At 34.9% G+C, this 22,618-nt stretch overlaps 1 protein-coding gene across 1 annotated transcript; it reads right to left on the bottom strand.

Annotated features, from left to right (window-relative positions):
• Positions 1-5,104: 5,104 nt before the first annotated feature.
• On the bottom strand, positions 5,105-22,098 carry CMAS (cytidine monophosphate N-acetylneuraminic acid synthetase). Its single transcript, XM_079141509.1, has 8 exons — positions 21,740-22,098; positions 15,294-15,436; positions 14,982-15,137; positions 10,611-10,744; positions 8,778-8,872; positions 8,236-8,407; positions 7,093-7,246; positions 5,105-5,720 (listed from the first exon to the last, which is right to left on the bottom strand). The coding sequence occupies exons 1-8, from the start codon at positions 21,997-21,999 to the stop codon at positions 5,530-5,532; spliced, it is 1,305 nt and encodes a 434-aa protein (XP_078997635.1). The 5' UTR covers positions 22,000-22,098; the 3' UTR covers positions 5,105-5,529.
• Between the last annotated feature and the right edge of the window lie 520 nt (positions 22,099-22,618).

Below are 22,618 nucleotides of genomic sequence, written 5' to 3'. Positions count from 1 at the left end.
CCCTGGAATGGGGTTATATCTCAGTTTTAAAACACCACTCAATGTGATCACTGTGTTATGATCAATCCCCAGTCCTACTTTGAGATGAGAAGATAATCATGACTAACTACAATCATTTCAGAGCAAACCATATACTATTAAACCATAAACACTTCCTGGAAATGTTCTCAATGATTCCACTAGTTCAAAAGTGAAAAAGAGGAGCATAGACTAGAATAGGTTAAAATATTATGTATTAAAGGATATAAGATTATTATTAAACTATATAGGGATAGAAATAAAAACAGTTGTTGGTGATGGGGGTGGGTAAGACAGAAGGAGACAATACAAGAAGAAAGACAAAAGAAGGGAAAATATAAGTGAGCAAGAAAAAAAATTAAAAAGAATAAATCCAATTAACACATTAAAACAAAAAGACATAAAACTGTATTAAAGTATGCAATGTGAAATAATATGGGTAAACTATCAAATCAACAAAGACACAATTCATAAATAAAATAGAACAACTAACATTAGAGAGTTTTAATTTATTCCTTACTGAGCTATTAGAGTTGGAGAAATATCTTTTTGGGTCTTCCAAATTTGGATTTCCTAAGGTTTTGGGAGGTGTAACAAATGCCCATGCCGCCTTTACTTGTTTGCTAAGATTCTTTGGACATGGAGGTAGTTACTACATCAGTCATCTCCCTAATGTCAGATTGGGAAACTGTGCATTTACCTCCCCTGTCTCCTTCCTCCCGCCTAGTTCAGTTTTCTGCCTTTAAGACTGCACAGAACTTAGGTATTGGTGTGTGTCTGCACAGACATCATTTTGTCCACGTCTGGTGTGAATTTAGGAGGCTTATAACACTGTTGTTGTCATAGTTCTCAGGAGGGTCAAATAACTTGGTCCTTGATTGTCTGTGGCCAGGTGGCCAAGTCTCCCCCCTTTTGGGACTGCAGCCTTGTGTGCCCACCTGTAGAAATGCTTTATCATTCAGAACAGTTGAAACAGTTGTGAGCTCACCTATGTGGATTTCAGATTGTGTGGGACATGGTGACCACTGTCAGAAGCCCAGCAGAAGAGGTATGGTGCTGGCAGCAGAGCTGTGGGGTGGTCCACTACTGAGGCAGAGGGCAGTGGCATACAGGTAGGGTGAATGTGTCAGTGGGCTGCTTCTGGGGCATGTGTGGTAGCACCAGAGTGCAAAATGTGCAATCCACATGATTGTTCTCTATTCTTTGTTTCTTTCTCCCCGTCTTTTTCTGACTTCTTTAGGTTTAATTGAGCATTTGGTATGATTCCATTTTACTTTCTCTTCTGGTATATTATTTACACTTCTTTAAAAAATATTTTTAGTAGTTATCCCAAAGTTTACAATATACATTTTAAAATAATCTAAATCCATCTTCAAAGAATATTACACATTTCCACTTTATGAGCATACTCCCAATTTATCCCATCCCTGTGGCAATCCTACCAATCATTTCACTTTTCTACACACTACACATTGCTACTATTATTACTTAAACAGTTATCTTTTAGAGTAACTAAAGAGAAGGAAAAATGATATTGTTTTACTTTCATTTATTCCTTTTCTAATGTCCTTCTTCGTGTGGGTCTGTTTTAGTCAGCTTCTTTGTTGCTGTAACCAACAGACTTGACAAGAACAACTTAAAGGAAGAAAGGTTTGTTTTTTCTCACAGTTTCAAAGGCTCTGTCTGCGGCTGGTCAACTCCATTGCTCTGGGTCCAGGTGAGTTAGAGGGAAGCAGCTCAGAACATGATAGGCAGGGAGCAGAGATAGACAGTCACCAGGAATAAAACCCAAAGGCAAACCCAAATGTAATCATTTCACCCCTGAATTTTCTTGCATTATCTCACACATCAGCTTTTAGGGGCCACCACATTACCCCAAATCATAACAAGATCCAACTTTCCCAACCTATCTCATTTATTTTCTTTCTGAACAATTTATTGAACATTTTTTTTGTCAACAAGTTTGTTGGTAATGAAATTCCTCACTTTTTTTCTGGGCAAGACTTATTTATTTTTAAATTTCTGATGGAAATTTCACTGGTATGGAAATTTATGTTGGCTTTTCATTCTTTATGTTTCATTCTTTCAACATTTTGAAATTCTGTGCTGCTGTTCTTGCATGTTTTCTGAAGACAAATCTGGTAAGATCTGTGTCCTTATTCCTGTGTGTATACGGGTGTGTGTGTTTTCATGTGGATTCCTTCACGATTCTGGTTGTCTGCAATTTGGGTATAATATACCTGGTTGTAGGATTTGGTTTTGATCCTCTGATATTTAGTGTTTCTTGGAACTGTGGTTTGGTGTGTGTTATTAATTTTGGCCATTATTACTTCAAACTTTTTTTTGTCCTGTTTTGTTTCTTACTACTATTACACAAATGTTATACTGTTTTTATTGTCTTAAAAGTTTTTTACTGTCTTTGATTTCTAGTGCTTCCTTTTTATTCTTCTTTTATAGTTTCCATCTTTCTATTTATATTGCCTATCTGGTCTTGCATATTGTGTAATTTTCTCATTACATCTGTATACATAAAATCAGTTATTTTAAATTGCCTGATAATGCTAACTTCTGTGATATACTGGAGTCTAGTTATGATTGCTTTGTCTCCCTAGAGTGATTTTTCTTGCCTTTGGTATGTCTTATAATTTTTTGTTGTTGAAAACCAGATATGTTGTATTTGGATAACAGGTACTAATACAAAATGCTCTTATGTTAATTTTGCAGGGATTTTTGCTGTATTATTTATCGTAGCTACAACTAAAGAGACTATATTGTCCTTTTGGGTTTTGGGTTGAACTTCCTTTTGTGTTTTCCTTAGACAATGTGTCTAATAGCTTTTCAACCTTAATCTGATATAAAGAACTGTTATTATACTGGAGCCTTGTAGGTGTATTTTATGTTCTAAGTTTTGGTCTTTAAGTGGGCTTGTGCCTTAGAGTATGACCTCTATAACTGTTTCTGTTCTTCCTCCAGAGATTTAGCTTTCTTCCCACTGTTCTCTATTGTTTTCCTTCACTGTGGCATTTCCAATCTACTTCTTGATGACTATTGATATTTCCCCTCTTAAGTGAGAAAAATGGGCTGGAGTAAGATTTCAGTATTGCCCATTGGAAAGAGTCTTCCTACTGGAGAGTAGTTGTATTAGGATTTGGAAGAGTTTCACACTGGCTATTCTTTCTCCCAAACTCTAGTCCCCAGGGATTTTTCTTGGATCCTTAGCTCCTCCCAGTGAGAACATGTTGGTACTTCTGGAGGGGAAGTATGTGTGTGTGATCACCAGAAGTATGCAACATTAGCCCACATGCATCTTTCAGAAAGTCATCAGAATTACTATTTAAGTGCTTGTATCCATTTGTGGCATCCAGCAGCTTCTGCTCCAGCAGGTTTCAGTTTCTCTCTCAGAATGTGTTTATCACTATAGATTTGGGGTAATTCTTTTCTTCTGTTTCTGATAGCTCCAAGAAAAGTCATTGACTTCATTTGTCCAGTTTTTCTTGTTGGAAAGATGGGAGTGTAAACTTTTAAATTCTTTACATATCAGAGCTGAACATAATATTTTCTTACTATAAGGAACACAAAGTAGTAACAGCGAGAACTGCATTGTCTCCTTGTATTTGAGTTTGGGTGACTGAGATTAAACAAGAACTCTGGTATAATCCATACTAATACACAATAATTACTTGGAGAACTATTTTGGCAGGAGGTTTTTCAGAAATGTGTGGTTCATGATAATAAAGGTAGGACTTGAGAAAAATAAGCCAATATGCCATTGTTAGAGAATTACACTGAAAAGCTTGACTGGAGTGGAGGGACCCACAATCAGTAGTAACTATGGTTATAAATATTAGTTAGTGCCAGACTAATGTTAGATCTGTATAAAACTGTTTTATTCTGTGGTCAGTATGGAGTCAGTAAAAATATTTTTAAGTGACTAAAGGGTAACAGCAAATGTGAACAATTAACTCAACAAAATAATGGATAAACTGAAAGGCCACAGGGCTAGTAGTGTCAAACTCAAGATTTGGTATTTGAAGAGATAAAAAGAGGCTGGGCATGCTGGCCCATGCCTGTAATTCCAGGGGCTCAGAAAGGCTGAGGCAGGAGGATCCAAGTTCAAGCCAGCTTCAGCAATTTACTGAGGTCCTAAGCAACTTAGTGAGATTCTGTATCAAAATAAAAAATAAAAAGGACTGGGAATGTAGCTCAGTGGTTAAGCATCTCTGGGTTCAATCCCCACTCCAAAAAAAAAAGAAGAAGAATGAAAGAAAGAAACATCTCAATAATGATGAAATCAGAAATCTTAAAAGTCCAAGGGGTCTGGCTTGTAATATGCAGTTTTGAGATGCAACCAGGAGTTACAACAGAATATTAAAATCTGAGAGCTATCTGCATGGAAGTTACAGCCCAAACCTTGAACACAGATGTGATCTTTGGGGACGAATAAGAACTGGGGTGAGAACCTTTGGGGTAAATTTTAAGGATACAGAAAAAAATAAAACTCAGCAGTGGGAAAATCAGAAACATGAGTAAAACCAGGACAGGATGTAAAGGAAATTAAGGTAGGATATGGTCCTTTTTTCCTCTAACTTCTGTCTGTCTTTAAGGATAGACCCTCAATTGTCTAAATCCAAGTCCTGACAAAGGAAAGCAACTTCCTGTAAAGCTTGGCATGAATGGCTTGCATCTTGCATCTTGTCAAGTTTAAAAGGAATTCTTCTTTTGGTAGAAAGAGATACAAATGTTCCACAGGAAACAGTATTTATGCCTGTACTGATGCCCTGTACTTGGAATCCAATCAGGTAGGAACAATCTGTGTTGGCCATAAAATTGTGATAGCCAAATATAGTACACAAAATTACCATGACCTCAAAGGTAACTGCTAATGATTTAATCTTGCCTTCTTCAAATCAATATAACACCTTCATGATATATGAATTTATTCAGGTATTTATATTTACATATACATGCTACTATATATATATATATAAAATAAAATCAGATGTTTTACACTTGACATCCAGGTAGCCTGTTTCTCAGTAAGACTGCACACTATGGTAAGAGGAAATAAATGTCTCGTAACAATAAGGCAGTTTTCATCAAGTTTGTGAAATGTAATTTTATTAATTAACAGAAGGGCATTCTTGCCAGACACAGTCTCTAAATAAATAAAATCCCAGCATCATTGAAAGCACACAAATCACTGTTTTACAGGGTACAATACAAAATCAATTTTGATGATTTCTTACTTGTATTTACTAAAAATCTAGGAAAGACTATGAACAATTTCTAAATAATTATTTTGCGTAAAGAGAAAGTAGAGCACAATTATTTCATAGGTTTTGGAATGATAATATAAGACAACTTTGCTTTTTTAAAAGATATTAAGATATATCACAAATCAAACCACACCCTCTGTCTGCAACATTATACCTAGGAATTGTACTTAATCAAAAATAAAAGCAAAGTGGTTGAAGAAGGCTGTATTCTTTCTTTCCAATATCACAATAATTTCTATTTTTGGCATGAATTATTAACCTTTTCCATCAGTAGGAAAATGTGCTCTGCAAACTCTCGGATGGCACCTCGGCCACCATTACATTTGCAAATATACCCAACAGCCTTCTGGGCCGAAGAACAGGCATCAGCAGGAACACCACTTAGGCCCACTCTCTTCAAGCACTCTTCATCCGACACTTCATTTCCTATCAAGTAAAATAAATACTGATTGAACATTTAACGAGACATAGGATATTCCAGCTAAATAATGCAAACAACAAGAAACAACTGGTAACTTTAGTTAAGACCTAAGGAATTACATAAAGATTAGACAGAACACATATTTTAAAGTGTAAACAGGTCTCATGTTTACTATAAGCAATTAAAAAGAAACCCTTATCAGGGAGAGGGAGAGATTGGGTATTCATTACACTTGCCATAAACATAATTATTAGAAATTCTGCATATGACAAATTATTTCAACATTTATGAAGAAAAATTTCAAACATATATAAGAAATATAAGGTCATACTGAATGATTATCAGTGCTTTGGAATCACTTATCAATTTTTGTCTATTTCCTCTTCCTAGTTTCCTTGGGCAGAGGAAAAGGAAGGTATTCCAAGAAATATTTTATCCAAAAACTCTTTAGCAGTTATCTCTTATAGCTAAATATATTATGTGACATAATAGCAAGCTCATGAAAATTAACAATAATTCCTTAATATCATCTCATAACCATGTTCAAATATCTCCAATTGTCTCAAAATTGCCTTTTTATGGTTCACTTTTTAAAATCAGGAGTCAAGGCCCACATAATGCATTTTGTTAATCTGTATCTTTAGTCTCTTTTAATCTATAATAGTTCTTTTGACTTGCATGCATTTATGTTGAAAAATTAGCATTTTTAAAGACTCAAATACTAAATCATACTGACATGACTGCATCCTTTCTCTTCCACTTTTGCTTCTTCTATCTTCTCTACTCCAACACTGCTTTTGGGGTAAGATAAACTTGACAAACTCCAGGTACTTTAGATTCACTATTCTGAGTTTAAATATTACTATATTTTGCACAAAACACTACTAACAAAATTCTGATTAAAAATTTTTGTTTTTTAACTTTGTTCTATATTTACTGAAATATTTTTCTTTTATTATTAAATATATTGAAATTTGAGCTGTTTTCACTGAAAGATGATGAAAAATAAAGTCAGTATTTCTTTGCATAATCCAGTCTTTAAGCTTTGTAAAGAAATTTTACTTCTGAAAGTGTTGGCTATGTATAACTATAAATCTCTAATTAACAAATAAAAATAAAAAGGTGTTGGTATTTTGCATCAAACCCAGGACGTTTTACCATGGAGCTACATTCCCAGCCCTTTGTATTTTAAGAGGGGGGTCTCACTAAGTTGCTGAGGCTGGCCCAATTTAACACTTTGGTGAGAAGTCAAAGAGAGGTGCTATTTCCCTATAATCAAAGGAACCTGGGGAATTTTCTTTCCTATTATTCTCTTTCATGAAAAATAAATAAATAAATTCTGGACCATTTCACTAAGGTCGTATAAAAGACACCCACCAAGATATGCCACTTCTTTCCAGCACAGGCCCATTTCTTTTCTCCACTCATCTACAACTGCCAGCTTGTCTGATACACTGACTTCCATTTTGCAGTCCAGCTTTAAGGAAGACAGTGTCTGCTTGGAACAGGCCCTTTCTGAGATGAGTCTCACCTGAAATAAACAAAACCCAAAATACACCCAAACAAACAAAATGTTTATAAAAAATCAGAAAAGAAACAGAAATCTTTCTGTTAAAATAAGGTCTTGTAAATATCTGTCACAGATGAGCAGTCTTTTGACCTACTGAAGGACCAATTACAGTAAAATCATACAGTGTAGAGGATTCTTCCACAGGTACAAAATACAACATACACTGATACTAATATAAGATTTTCCTGTCCTTCAGTTTATTAAGAAGAAAGTACATAATCTCTCTTGTGCTGCTTAGTAACACATATTTAAAGAATTCTAGTGAATTATACTTGGTCTTTGTTTTAAAAAATCTAAAAAGTTATTTCTAATAAAAAATTTCATTCAAAAGAATTTGTTTCACTTTTGAATGCCAAGTATAATTCACTAGGCTCCTGGGAGGGGCCAGCAGCAGGTTCTGCGGGGTAGACGGGATGTGTGCTGTCCAGACAGGGTCAGCTACAGCCTGTGTGCAGGGTGTGTTCAGGGCTCCTTGAGGACAGTAGAAATGACAGGTTGCTGGCTTGGAGGATGGTGGGGACTTGGGGAGGAGTTCACTTCCTTGATGTAATGAATTTCAGAGACCAAAAATAAAGGTGCCTAAAATCCTGCTAAAAAAAAAAAAAGAATATGCTACATTTTAAAAATCTATAAGATATTTTCCCTTATCTAAATGCCAACACTAGTTAGGAAATCTTTCTTGTTCCAAGATCCTGTGGGAATTACTACATAGCACCTATTAGAAGCAGTATATTTACACTTACTGAAAAATTAAGAAATATTATTTGCTTATTAAAAAATCTTAATTTTACTCATCCAAAAATAGTGTGATAATTTTCTAGGCATGTGAAGGCTGAATTTCAGGTATTTTAATAGTTAATACTAAAAATTTAAATCTCGTAATTCCTTGCATATTCTTTAACCCTGAATCAAAATCTTATAAAATACTGCTACATTCAGGGAGCACATACCTCAATACCACTTTTCTTTAATAAATTTATCCCAATAGCATCTTTTACATCATAAGATATTATTTCTTTTTGATCTCCTGATACATAAATGTGGCCATTGGTGAGACATCCATCAATATTGCAAACCAAAAGTTTTATCTCCTTAAGCTTCTCTTTGCCAAAATAGCCAAATCTAAAAGAAACCAAAATAGACCTATGAGTATAAGTGCAGTACTAATCACTCCTTCTCATCTGGCCAGTACCAGTAACTGAATACCTCATGCTCTATTTAATTATTCAAGTATCACTCTTCAAATTTACTTTATGTATACAGTTTGACTTACAGTGCAAGAACTATAAACAGTGTGGTCTAACCAGATTATGTGTTTCTAAGTTTACTGAACATGTCATCTAAAGCACATTTTATGCATATATCTTTCCCACATGAGCAAACTAATTACAGAGACCCTAAGATGTTTGGAATATCAGAAGTTAATGTCTAGAAGCACAATTAAACATTATCAACTAAAAATAATTTTAGGCTCTAGTGCAAAGGTTATTACCTTAATACTCTTTGCTCTGCAATAGGCCAATCAATATCCACATCTATATCGACACTATGTTCGGCGCGCATTTCATAGTATGCCATTTTTCCACCCTAAAGACAGTACAAATGTTATGAGTACATTTAAAAATATTCATTTACATAAAGCTATAAAAATACAGAACAATGGATTCATTTCTATAGTACTGAGAAAAAGAAATAACCCAGTAAAATAAATACCACAAATTACTTTTTTCTAGAAAGCAAAGCTCATACAAAACAAATAACCTGTAATATGCAAGTACCCATTTTTCTTTAAATATATTTCTATTTTAAGATAAAAAAAAAGAAATTTTGCCATTCCTCAGTATTCTTCCATAGGGATTTTCTATAAAATCCCTTAATAATATTCCCCCTTTTTTCTGGAAGTCTCTTCCATCATGATTCAAAAGCAACATAAATGTTTTCAGAATTTCTGTTCCAACTTGCAAGTAAGGGGCAGGACAGAGAGAATAACAGTACCATCTGTTGTATAAAACTGTCTTGGGTGACTCAATCACAGAGGAGAGTGGACAACAGTTTTCCAGGTTACATGTGGGTCAAGGCAGGGGCAGACTCTGAGGCATGGGAGTAAGAGAGCCTTTCTCTTTCTCTAATAGTAATTATCTGAATGAGCAGATCAATTACTGGAAAATTTCATTTTTTTCAGAATTGTTAGTCTCTTTATGAATCTTGTTACAATGAGAAACATCATTTTCCTCCACACTTTTGAAAAGGGTTAGATTGTCAAATTCCTCCTTAGAAAAGAGTTTATGGAAGATGGTATCAAATCTAATTTTCATCTTGAACTTAAACTGTACAGTTGGTTTATTTTTGCCTATGTAGTATTCAGAGATTGGAAAAAATACTTTTCCCTCTTTTCTTCATATTAGAATTTTTACTGTAGAGGATGAGGCTTTTATTTTTTATTTCTGTTCTTCTTTTTATTGGTGCTAGGGATTGAGACCAGAGCCTCACCTATGTGCTTTACTCTCAGTCCCCTCTTTCTTTTTAATGCTATTTTTTGAGTAACATAAGGACCTAGATTTAGCCTGACAGTCCCACTGAATATCTCTGCCTTGAGTTAATTCACACTTTTCAGAGCTGCAGTTTCCTTCTATGTAAAACTGGGATAGAAATATTCACTTCATTCAGTTCTGTGCAGATTATATAAGATTACCAAGTACAATGCTTCATATAGCTACTGGTATATTTAAGTGGTGAATAAATAACAGCTATAGCGAAAATTAACCAATTTACAAATATATGATACAACCATGTAGGACCTAAAATGAGACAGACATTCCATCCCAATGTTTTAAAATAAAAACAATGAAGCAGTTCAGATAAAATGATATATATTCAAGGTTAAGAGCATCAGAATTGGTGTGCCTGACTTCCGAACTAGTCTACTTTCACATCTACTATATTGGTTATTTTATCTTTTTAAGGTAATAGAAATTATTTAACTGTATAGCCACAGTCTAACTGTAACATAAACATGGATTACAAATAATTCTGAATGGAATAATGTGAAAACCAGGACACAAGTAAACATTCAATACTTGATTAATTTTTTATCTTAATGTTATAGTTGGAACAGAATTCCTTTTATATTTACTAAGTACACTCCAAAGATCACTTTGGGGGAAAGCCTGCAGAATAAATGCTGTAAATGATAAATCTTGTCAGCTATTGCCTTTCCTTTGGGGGTTGCTATTTTCCTTTAGCAACCAAACCAGGCTTCTTCCCTGGAATTCAATGTATTCATATGAAAGGGTTTGAAAGGACTTTGTAAAATCAATGTACAAACCTGTAAGTAACCCATCTCTATCAAATGTCTTTTAGCAAAATAAAATGAGCCATTTTCATATAACTCTCCATCCCAGTCTTGTCGACGAGGCCGTTTAGCTGGATTCAAATTCAGAGGCTCAGTCACTTCACGAACTAAAAGTAAAAAGCTATAGTCAGTCCTCATTGCTTTGGATACAGAAAGTGTTCATTTAGTAACTTAAAAAATTTTTTTTAAATGAGTCAAATTATATAATTTTTCTTTAGATAATAACTAAAATAACTTCTTTAAAGCAACAAAATCTCCAATAATTTTGATGCTACATCTTTGCTTTCTCATAGTAATTGAAAAATATTTTACAAAGGATTTTGGAATAATTAAGGTTTAAGACATTTATACAAACCTAACACTGGGAAGACATCAAAGCAGTCTGAAAGTAGCTTTAAAAGAACCAAGCTTATCATAAAATACCACATTCAGTATTTGAGCCCTTTAATTTATTTCTTATCATTTGCATCTGTAGAATACAATGTATGTGTTATTAACAACAGAATTATTTGGAAAACTGGATTTTCCCATTAACTTACTGAAACCTTTATATTAATGGAAATATTTATATATTATACATTTTATTAGTAGTTAAAACTATATGAAATATAGTAATACCTATTTATTATTACATGTGATAATGAAGGCTCAGCGATATCAACGTTAATGACGATAACACATTATAAAAAATGAAACCTTTGGTATTGGTATATAGAGATTCCCTTACCTTCTCAGTGAATTTTCCCCTAATTTTTATGTATGGATGTGTAAGGGTATAAACCTGTGTGTATGTGTGTGTATGTGTTTAATAGATGCTGATTCTTCAGCATCTTTCTTTTGGCTATCACTTCTGTGTGTAAAGTTTCTAGTAGTAACCTCTATTTACTTCACTACCTGAACCAACTTCTATTCCATTCTATCCCTGTGTTTGATATAATTTAGGAAAAAAACTCAGCAAATATATTTTTAATTGCTATAGGTAGCACAACTTTATATGCCCTTAGTGAAAGAGAGCGACAAGTCTTAGGATCCATGGCTGCTTTCTTCACAGGGTTATTTGCTGAGTATAAGGACAAGGTGAGAAAAAGATCAAGCAAGCAAATGGAAGATGGCTTTTACTAGGGTAAGGAAAAATTAGAAGAATTTTTAATGGCCCTGTAAAATTGGTAGCAAATTGTCATCCAAATCTAAGTCCCATGTTTGGGAATCCTAAACATAGAGCTAGCCCACCCAATGACTCCCTCTACAAAATTTTTGCTGAGGGTGCTGTGGTATGGGAAGCTGGAATGGGCTGGAAGACAGGGTAAGATCCTTAAAGTACTTTGGTGCTTAGATTCCAGAGTCCTATTGGCAAGGGTGGGTAGGTAGATGTCAAAAATACTTTGAAAATATGTCTTCTGATAAGGGATCTGCACTAGGAGGTAAATTGAAATCATAGTCTCAATATAGCCCAACTTATATAGGAATTGAAGTTATTATCTTCTACTATCTGATAGAAGAAAGTGTATGTCCTCTCTGGAGAAAAAAAATACTATAGTCTCTTATGTCAGGCATATGACATGAGGCATATGAAGAAGCAGAAATACATTATTCACAATCAAGAGAAAAACAGTCATAGAAACAGATCTATAAATGACCCAGATGCTAGAATTTACAATCTAGGTTTTCTAAATAACTATTATAAATATGGTTAAAGAAATTAGAGAAGATAAAAAATGCATAAAAAGGTAGAAAATTTCAAAAGGGAATAGAATTCCTAGGAAGAAAGAAAGAAAGAGAAAGAAAAAGAAAATAAAAGCAGTGTCTGAAATAATTCACTGGATAAAATTTGTAATGTACCAGACAGGTCAAAAGAAATGATCAATAAACTCAAATACTTAAAGTCATTAGAAATTGCTTGAAATTAAGCACAGATAAGTAAACAGTACAGAACTGACTAAGAGAATTGTATACACAATAAAATTGCTTAAAATCTACTTAAACTGGAGTTCTGGAAAGAAAATGTCACAGAAAAAAAAAATCTGGAGATATAACAGCTGAGAATTTTTGAATGCTGATAACAGATATCAACCTATAGATTCAAGAGGTTCAGAGTGCCAAAGAAAACTATGACCACAGAAAACAGAGTCAAAGTGTAGAAAACTAAATAAAAAAGAGAAATTTTTAATAGCAGTCCAAGGAAAAAAAGACATATTACAGAGAAACAACAGAATGATGCCTGATTTATTATTTAAAAAAAAAATAGAAGGCAGAAGATAATGGAATATCTTAAAAGTGAATCTTCAGAAGAATAACATCATAGAAATGCAAGCTTAAAATACTGAAAGAAAAAAAGTCAACCAAATTTCATACTTAACAGAAATATCCTTAAAGGCAAATTACAGTTTTAGATAAATAAAAGCTGAATTTGTCACCAAGTTACACAATATGTGATGAGAGCAAATATAAGAAAGAAATAAAAAATAACAGTAAAGTATAAATATGCAGGTGAAAGATAAATGACTATTAACAATTTTAAAAAGACTTAATTGTTAAAATACACCAACAATGTATTATAGCATTAAAATATATGTTGAAATAGATTGCTTCAATAAAAGTACAAAAGGAAGGGCATAAATAGAACTATACTGGTATGAGGTTTTCAATTATTGATGAAGTTTTAAAATACTAGTTCAGGGTAGACTGTAAGAAGGACATGAAGTATAATCTCTAGAGCACTGCTGTCCATTAGAAATACAATGTGAGTTGCAAATGTAATTTAAAAATTTATACTGGCTACGTTTTAAAGAAATAAAAAGAAACAAATTAAATTAATTTTAATAATACATTTTACTGGGTTGAGTGTGTGGCTTAGTAGATTATTTGCCTAGAATGCACAAGGCCCTGGGTTCTATTCCCAGCAACATAACAAACAAAAAATCTAGTACATTTTAGTTAGTCCAATGTATCTGAAATATTACAATTCCAACATGTAATAAATATAAAAATTATTGAGATATTGTAACACTTTCATACTAAATCTAGAAATGCAATATGTATTTTATACTTAGGGCTCACCTCAGTTTGGCACTGTTAACATTTCAAGCATTAACAGTACTAGTGGCTACCAGATAGTGCAGATCTAGAGTAACCACTAAAAAAAGAATATAAAATATTATAAAAAATAAAATGGAATAATGTTTAAAGTATTGATTAAACTACTAGGACTTTTAGCAGTAATGACTGTATAAACAAAGAACACAAAAGAATCATTAAGAAATGCTGATCTGGCTCAGAATCATTATCAGCATTCTGTTTCATAGTGGCTTCAATAAATATATCATATGAAAAGACAAAGATAGTGTCCCTACCATGCCCTCTCAATGTTCAAAGACATTTCTTCAAACATTCCTGATTTTCTTAAGAAATATTTATGGATCTTATGAAATTGTCACCTATTGAATCTAGCTATTTCTTGGGTTTAACTTTAATATAGTATAAACTTCAAAATCCAATCTGAATTTGAGTTTTCTTGATTTGACTGAAAAATTTGGTTTTTTTTATGATTTAATAGCTCCTTCCTAGATTTTATTTGTGAATAAGTGTTTAGATTTTTATCCATCCAGCCTAAAAGAATCTGGCACAGAGAAAATAATATTTACTGAATGAAATCAGTAAATACATTCATTGATATATTGTTTTGATAACATTCATATTTTGAGATTGAAAAACCATTATTTTTAGTCTATCTGTATCCTCCTGATTATGATTTTTTGTACCTTTTACAGTTTCACTGCATCTTCTTTACTATGTTATTTTTAAGACATACATTATGTTAGAGACAGGTTAGCTTTTGAAAGTCAGCAAATGTTAGTACACCTAAGAGAAATCACATTGCTATTCCCCAAGCATGCTACATTTACCTGTTTGTTAGTGACTGTTTTTTATTAAATATTTTGTTAATTTATCTGACTAGAAATTAAGGTCCTATTAAACCCTTCTCATATATGGAGTTACAAATTTGGGAAATTTTATTCTTGAGGTTCTCTAGAACTCTTTTGACAGATGCTTTCTATTTGCATATGTTTTTATGCTGTTTATCTAAAATGTATTTGAGATACAAAACTGACATCTGCCTCAAAAAGGCAAATGGCATAGAGGTTTAGAAGGTCTAATCATAAAGATCAAAACAAAGAATTAAATTGATTCAACAACAAGATTTAGAACCAATTATGTCATTGCCTGTTGTTATAAATCCAATATTCTTATTGTTCCCTTTTTTACTCTCCTCAATCCTAAAGAATATTTATATATAAAAACTGATTCTCAGAAAAATAAGCTAAAATAAAACTGATAACAGATTACCTCCTTTCTGAATTTCGCTCCATCGAAACTGATGCCGTCTCACAACAGAGAAAACAGAATCATACCCTTCCTCTCGAATCATTTCTGCAACTTTCTGAAGGTCAGTAGGATGTAAACATGGAGAAGTAGCTTGAATATTTCCTATGATGTCAACCTCTTAAGAAGTCAAAAGAAATGAAAAGGACATCAAAATAAAGTCTCTGGCAAGCAAGCATACTAAGATCTTCAGTACAAATGTTAAAACAAGTCTTGTGAAATGATAAAGTTAGAAATTAAATAAAATTTTGAATAGATTAGTACTCAAACTCATACCATTGTGGTAATTAAGAAATTCTATGATGGCATCTAGTGAGGTAGCACTGTCTTTTGAAGCTTCAGAACTTCTTCGGTGAACTTGTGCACCAAATTGTTTGGCCACATTCTCAATTTCATCATGGTCTGTTGAAACCCACACACTGTTCAGATATTAAAAAAAAAAAAAATTAAATAGTCATGTCAACAAAAAGAAATCACCAACAATAAAAAAGGAGCTCTGCAATCCCAGAATACAATTTACACATTGTTAGAATTATTTTTTGCACCATTAGAATAATGTTAAAAATTCAGAGTAATATAAAATATAAAGAAGTATTTTGCATGTAGATTATATCTGAAAAAATTTTATATAAATATACCAACATTTATGTCTCAATTTGTTTTATGTATTATATATTATTACTGATATAATTGATCATTATTTAGGTAGCCCTAGAGACAATTTTATAAAACTAGAAAAAAACTTTAAAAAAAAATGCTTTCAAGATTGCTGATAAACCACTAGAGGTTGAATCTAAAGGAATTAAAAGAAGATCCTGATTCTTATTCCTCATTCAAATTTGAAATACCACATATTTTAATATACTTAAGAAAAACATGAACTTGGCTTAGCCAGATCATAAAGCTGAAAGTTTCAAGCTTAGAAGAGCATATAGGCCCAAGTTTAGGCCCAAAATAATCAGAACATTCAACTTTTTTTCCTTCTTCAACAATGAACAATAAGTATGTGGATGTTTGAACACAGAATCAAATGAGGTATAGCCTTTGAAAATAACAGGTTATGGAGACTGGCTTGATTGGCTCAGGAGAGTTTAACTTAATACTATTAATTACAACTTTCATAGAGGTTTATTTAGACTTTATAAGGTAAACACAAAAAGCAAAATGCTATTTTGGAGGATATGAACTAATCTGTACTGAAGTTGTTTTCTGGATTGTCACAGAGTCCCATTGCCAGAAAGAAAAATGTGACTATTACTTTAGCCACAAGTTTTACTATTGACATTATGTCAAGATATTTCAATGACTTAAAGTCTTTGGCTTTATATTTTAAAAATATATGTATTTTTTCTTTTATTTCATTCATATGGTTGTTATGAAGATTAAACTTAAACCATTTACCACAGAACATTTAATAAATGTCAGTAATTGAAAATACTAACATTGGATTGGTAATAAAGTAACATCTGCATTGTCTCATTTAATCCTCACACTGAAATGTGTTGAAAAGAAAGCTGAAGTTCTACTTTCAGATCTTCAAAGGTCCAAATGCCTAATTTGTATGTATTATATAAGACAATGACACTATATATAAAAATAACAATCCATATACACACCTAAAAATACAAATGTCATCCATACTAAGGGGAATTATTGAATAGAAAAATTTCCTTTGGTTTAGGGGCACCAGACAAAATGCACAGAAAGGAAAATAAGAAGCAAGTGAGCCAACAGGCAAGTAAAGGAAGGGTCAAAGTCTAATGCCAATTGTTTTAGCCCTGAATGAAGGCATACTATATCAAACAGGCTGAACAGGAATATCAATGATGACAGTTATTTAAAATTGTAAACTGCCATTTTAGGAATAACACAGCATAGGTCTTTCATGAGTCATGAATCCACACCCTAGCAATGAAACTAAAATGTTTATTTTCACCAATATGTTATTCAAGATTTTAAAGATGAATTTGTTCTGAGGTCTATTTACGTACTACTGAACCACTGTTGAAAATCAAGTGCTTAAAAAGTCAATTCTACAAATAATTTTTAACTAAATGAAAAGAAAAATTTTCTCATCATTTTTCTTGACTGCTAACTATCCTAGTTAGTATGCAAATTTAGCAATCCTAAAAATTTAGTATTTTTAGCTTTGATTCTGAGCAGGCAATAGAAATTAAGTCAATCATGGTTTTGAACAAAGTAATCTTCAAGGTGTCTTCTAGCCCTAAAAACACAAATCACATAGCTACAATTTCCTTCAATTCCCTCCTAAGGTAAATATTTGTTGAAGGACGAAAGGAAAGGACTGGAGGCAGGAAGTATGTGCCAAAGTCCTCCTGTAGTTATAGTAAGTCAATTAAATTAAATCAACACTTTAATTGAGGACCTAAAATAATGAGGCATACCAGGACAAATAAGACTGTTCCTACTCATGACAAGTTTTTCATCTAATCTTCAGGGGATTTCCCAGGTCAAACATGGCTCACTCCTCAGGCTGTAATTTGTAACATTTTATTGAATTACAGTCACACTCATTCATTTATGTATATGTGCCCTCCTTTCACAACATAAAACCACAGAGCTGAGTAGCTGCAACAGAGACCATCTGGCCTGCAAAGCCTAAAATATTTACTATCTGGCCCTTTATAGAAAAAGTTTGCTGAAAGTTGAAATACAGAATAAAACCATATTTCCATTAACTCTTCAAAGAATGTTAACACCAGAATTCTGAAGATCATTATTAATTTCCTATTTTACAATCAAGGAAACTGTGGTTCATGGAAGAGATAAAGACTGTAAAAACCTCCAATACAAGGGAAAAATGTAAATGTTAGATCACATACGATGGGCCAGGTATTAATCTAAGGGCTATACATACATTAACTCACTTGTTCTCCTCAGAAAACCTATGAGGTAGTCATTTAAATCCACTGCAGATGAAGAGACTGAGGCATGGAGGTGAAGATTACATGGTTAATATATGGGGAAGCTAGAATTCAAATACAAAATGACTCCAGGGTCTATGATCTTACCACTCTCAATTGTGCTGGCATGAAGAAATAAACCACGTTGCTATGTATGAGAAAACAAACTTGATTATTTGGAGATTAGCAAACCTTCATGGCGGAAGTAGTCTGAGTCCCTCCTATTCAAGTTAAAATTTTCAGGTCCCCAGAAAGAAAGTCACTTAGCAAGCAGCCATGAGAACCGAACAGAATAAAATCACATTATTACATGATATTGTGAGTTAAGAGAAGGCAGTTAGAAATATACTCATTTTGCTAGTTAAGGGAAAAATCAGTTTCATTTCTTCTAATCACTATTCTTAGTATGGACACAGAAATGGCAGGTAGCTCAAGGAAATTAAAAATTGTTATCCCTATGGTCAAGGGGCTTATACTGTAGTCTAGATGAATGAAGTAAAATTGATACAGAAAAAATGGCAGGTAAGTCATTTTTAATAGAATTTTGTACAAATATATTTTAATAAATGGAAATAGGAAAATCACTCTTTCAAATAAACACATATTTTCCAATTGCTTCATAACAAATTTCCAAAATATGCTATAATGGCTATTTTGTCGTGTTTCAATTCCCAAAACTGATTCCCCTCACTTTTGCTAACTGTACTCCAATTTTCCTCTTGAACCTGCCATATTCTTCAGTGGGTATTCCATTGCTTCCCAAGAGTGGGAACTGCACCAATACAAATGCTATGTTCTACTTGTGATGCTAACTGGGTCAAGTATGAGCAGAGGACCCAATAAGATCCAATAGGAACTTTACTAAAACTTTGAGGAAGAGCAATTTTTTCTGATAACACTTAAACCTGGAAAGATTTGAGAAATACTGTCAAGGTTAAACAAAGCTGGTTACCAGTTAAAGTAGTAAGGGCAGGTTGTACTCTGTAACTATTTTAATTGAAGAAAGAATCCTGGGTGAAATGAACTCAAATGCCCTGAAAATAAAAGCCTGGAGACTTCTTCAAAGGCTGGAGTGTGCTAAGTGAAAGGGGCTGAGAGTTGTTCAAGGGGATTAGTCCATGTAAAGACCCACCTGCATTTATTAATTGGTGCTTATCTGGTAAAGAAGCAGATTCCTTTTTTTATAACAAGGGGCAATAGTGCAAGTTGAAGAAAGGAATTCACCAAAGTCAGGCCCTTGTCTTCCCACAGGGACTGAGAAGGGCCGAGTTACCTCCCAGAATGTCTGCATTTCACCAAGGAGGAGGGGTGCAGTTTTGGGTGGTAGAATTACATTTCACAGGGCAGAGAAAGTTTCTATAATTGAAGGCTTTCTAAAGTAACTTCTGTAAGAGGGGGTTCAAAGGCTATCAGCCAATTATCAAGTTTTCCCTGGAATAAACAGCATATAGTGGCAGCATTAAACCCTCCCAGCAGGCATTTTATGGGGGACTGGAATCATCCTAGAGACAAAGCCTTAAGCTGCTAGAAGCCATGATAGAGTTCATGATAGGTGCACAGGTTTGGGAATAGTTTTGCAATGTCAATACAACTACCTTAACATCACGAAGGGGCAATCTATCCAAAACAAAGAAATTGAGGATTCTGGTGATAGAGCAAACCATTCCCTTATCTTTTATTTTTACTGAAATCATTGATGACCACTGCCTATTAATGTCTGCACATTGCTCATCCCTCATTGTAACACAAGCTCCATGCAACTAAATGAAACTGATAAGTGTGCTACCTCACTCCTAGCTCTAGAAAGTCTGATTTTCACTATTTGTTTGCCTTATTCCCCCAAATAATTAACCAATAGACTAAGTCTTTCCTGAAAAGAATGAGGGAAACATCAAAGAACATTATCAGTCATATGACCCACTGATCAGTAATCTTTCTTTAGGTTTTTAGGATCCATGAATGCCTGACAACCTATAGACAACACTGAAACTGAATACTGCAAATGACCATTCCAGAGTTCACTTAGCTATGGTGAAAGTTAAGACTTCCTTGAAGACCCATGTAAGCATTTGTCCATGGCATTCCTTGCAGGATGGAATTTGGGAGACAGCCTTCCATCTTTCACCTGCCAACTTGTTACCAGTTAAGTTCTTCCTTCCTCCATCACTTTGTCTTTTCAGGAATTGGCTTCATAAGGTGGCAGCAGAACCAGACTTTTCATAATTATATAGGGACTGATTCTTCTGCTACTGCTATGGCCCCTGCTTTAGGACACAGAACAGTGCCTGTCAAATAATCGGTAGTCAATAAATATTTACTAAATGAATACCATTTTTTGTACTTGAATTTATTTTTGTATCTGAAACAAGACTCACCCTTTTTTGTTAAACCATTTTCAAAGTGGTGTTCTGACATATGCAATCCATGTAAATGATACATTTTGTTCTCAATCTACTGTGAATTTGATTTTGACCTCTACTAAAATGGTAAATTTTACTCTAACTATGGTCTGGATATACCTACTTATCCTAATACTTCTCAGTTTGTACCTTTCCTAAAAAGGTAAAAAATGTCCAAAAGTCTGCACACTTCACAAGGACAAGAATTATATTCCATTCATCTTGGTAATCCCTTGCATGTATGGCAGAAACGAGGGCTCAGGAAATGTTTACTGAATTGAACCAAACCTTCGAGTTCTTCCCTATCTCTCCTTAGCACACTTCCTATTACATTAGTGTTATCTTCTGAGCTCCAGCTCCTATTTGTGTGGCTCCACCCAGTGCTTACTTTGGGTTAAACATTAAGAGAATTAGTAAATTTATACTTTTTGGTATCTCACTTATAAACAAAATTGGTTAAATGAAAATCACCCACTTAGTAATATGGGTAATTAATTATGGTAAATTAATATGCTTCAAAAGCAGGCATCTCCTTTAAGACCAAGACAGCAAATTATTAAAATAATTTAATTTTCACAGTAACAAATTCAAGTGTAATTAAGTTGCGGCTACTACCGTGTAAATTCATTCTTGGCAAAGACTTTCATCTCTCTTCTTTGATGAATGACATCAGCTTGCAAATCATGACCAATTTGGCATATGGCAATGTCTCTACATGACGCACAAATTAAACTATCCTCAGGGCAAAGTTCAAGAGGTATGATAAAACCATTTACAAGCATACTATAAAACAGCCAGCTGTACACCTTAAACCACTGTCTTTCACATCTGTACAAATGTAGGGAGCTTTCTAGATTGTGCTGACTCACAGGCAGATAGCTGGAGTATTTTTCAAGGGTTAGAAAAGGATCTCCAAGCTGAGCTTAAAACTAGGAAGCCCTGACATCCGACTCCATTCATGAACCTGATGCCTCCCTAATCGATCAGCACCAGGCAGTTATCAGAGGCTGAGCAACAGGGGAGACTCAAGGGCCTCTGTCAAAACGAGTTCACACAGACGTTACACGGGGAAGGGGGTCTCCTTTGCTTTTGCTAGTGAGGTTCACTGGGCAGGGGTGACCGTTAGGTAGGAGTAATCAATCTACCCTTATACGGATGGCATTCTCAAGGACGAGACAGGAACTGTTTCAGGTCATGGCTATTAGGAGATACGGAACAAGGAAGGCGCTAGAGCCCTTCCTCCCGGGGCTCTCTACCTGGGCCCGACACCCGGATCCTGCACGCCCCTCACAGGAGCGATCTGGCCCTCCAGGAGCAACGCCCCGGGAATCCCCTCCAGCAGTCCAGCTCCTTTCCCAACCCCAGCCCAGACCGCGCCGCCAGTCTCGCACATGCGCACCTCTGGAAGACCCCCGAGTCCAGGGCCGCACGCAGGACCCAGCCAATGAGCGGGACCCCCGCCAGGTGCTTAATGTTCTTCAGGGGGATGCCTTTGCTGCCGCCCCGGGCCAGAATTAGGGCCGCCAGGTGCGGGGGCTTCTCCACACCTCGGCCCTGGCCGCCGCGGGAGTTTCGCTGTAGCTTCGGCGGCCGGCCCCGGGACGGCCGCCCCCGTGGATTGGAGACGGAGGTGGCGGACCCCTTCTCCACCGAGTCCATCTTCCTCCCACGCCTTCTCCCCAGCTTCTCCACATCCGGGAGCTAGTCCCCCGCCAACTCAGCTCGGCGCCGCCCGATCCCCGCCCGGCCGCTGGAGCGGGCGGCTGTGCTACGCCACGCCCTCTCCCCGCCCCCTCGCGAGGCACGCCGGGAGTTGTAGTCCGCCTGCGCTGTCCGGCAGGCCACCGGGGCTTGCAAATCTGAGCCAAGCCTAGGAGTGCAGGGACATTTGAGGAAGCGCGATTTCTAGGGTGCTTGATATTGTCTGGATGTATTGAAAAATAAGCCAAATGGATTATTGTGTGTGTTTTTTTTTTTGCTAAAGAATTTCCACATTGAAGAATCGCAGTGGGTTGCCTAATGTACACAACACAAATGAATTTTATATTTTATACGTCATTCTCCTGGGCTCCCCCCTCCAGGAGATTACCTCATTCGAATGTCCTACAGGCACTTTAAACTCAACATTTTAAAAAGTCAGCTTTCCCGATGACTTAACTGAAATCTCTGCTCTATCAACAATATTATTGTTGTTGGTAGTCAACCTTAGTATTCCCTTATAGGGAATGCTGAGGGTAGTGCATACCTATTTACCTTTTAGAAAAAAAAAAATGTAAAT

Source organism: Sciurus vulgaris, assembly GCF_902686455.1.
Source record: "Sciurus vulgaris genome assembly, chromosome: 5".
Taxonomy (NCBI): Eukaryota; Metazoa; Chordata; class Mammalia; order Rodentia; family Sciuridae; genus Sciurus; species Sciurus vulgaris.
This window is presented reverse-complemented; position numbering and strand designations above follow the sequence as displayed.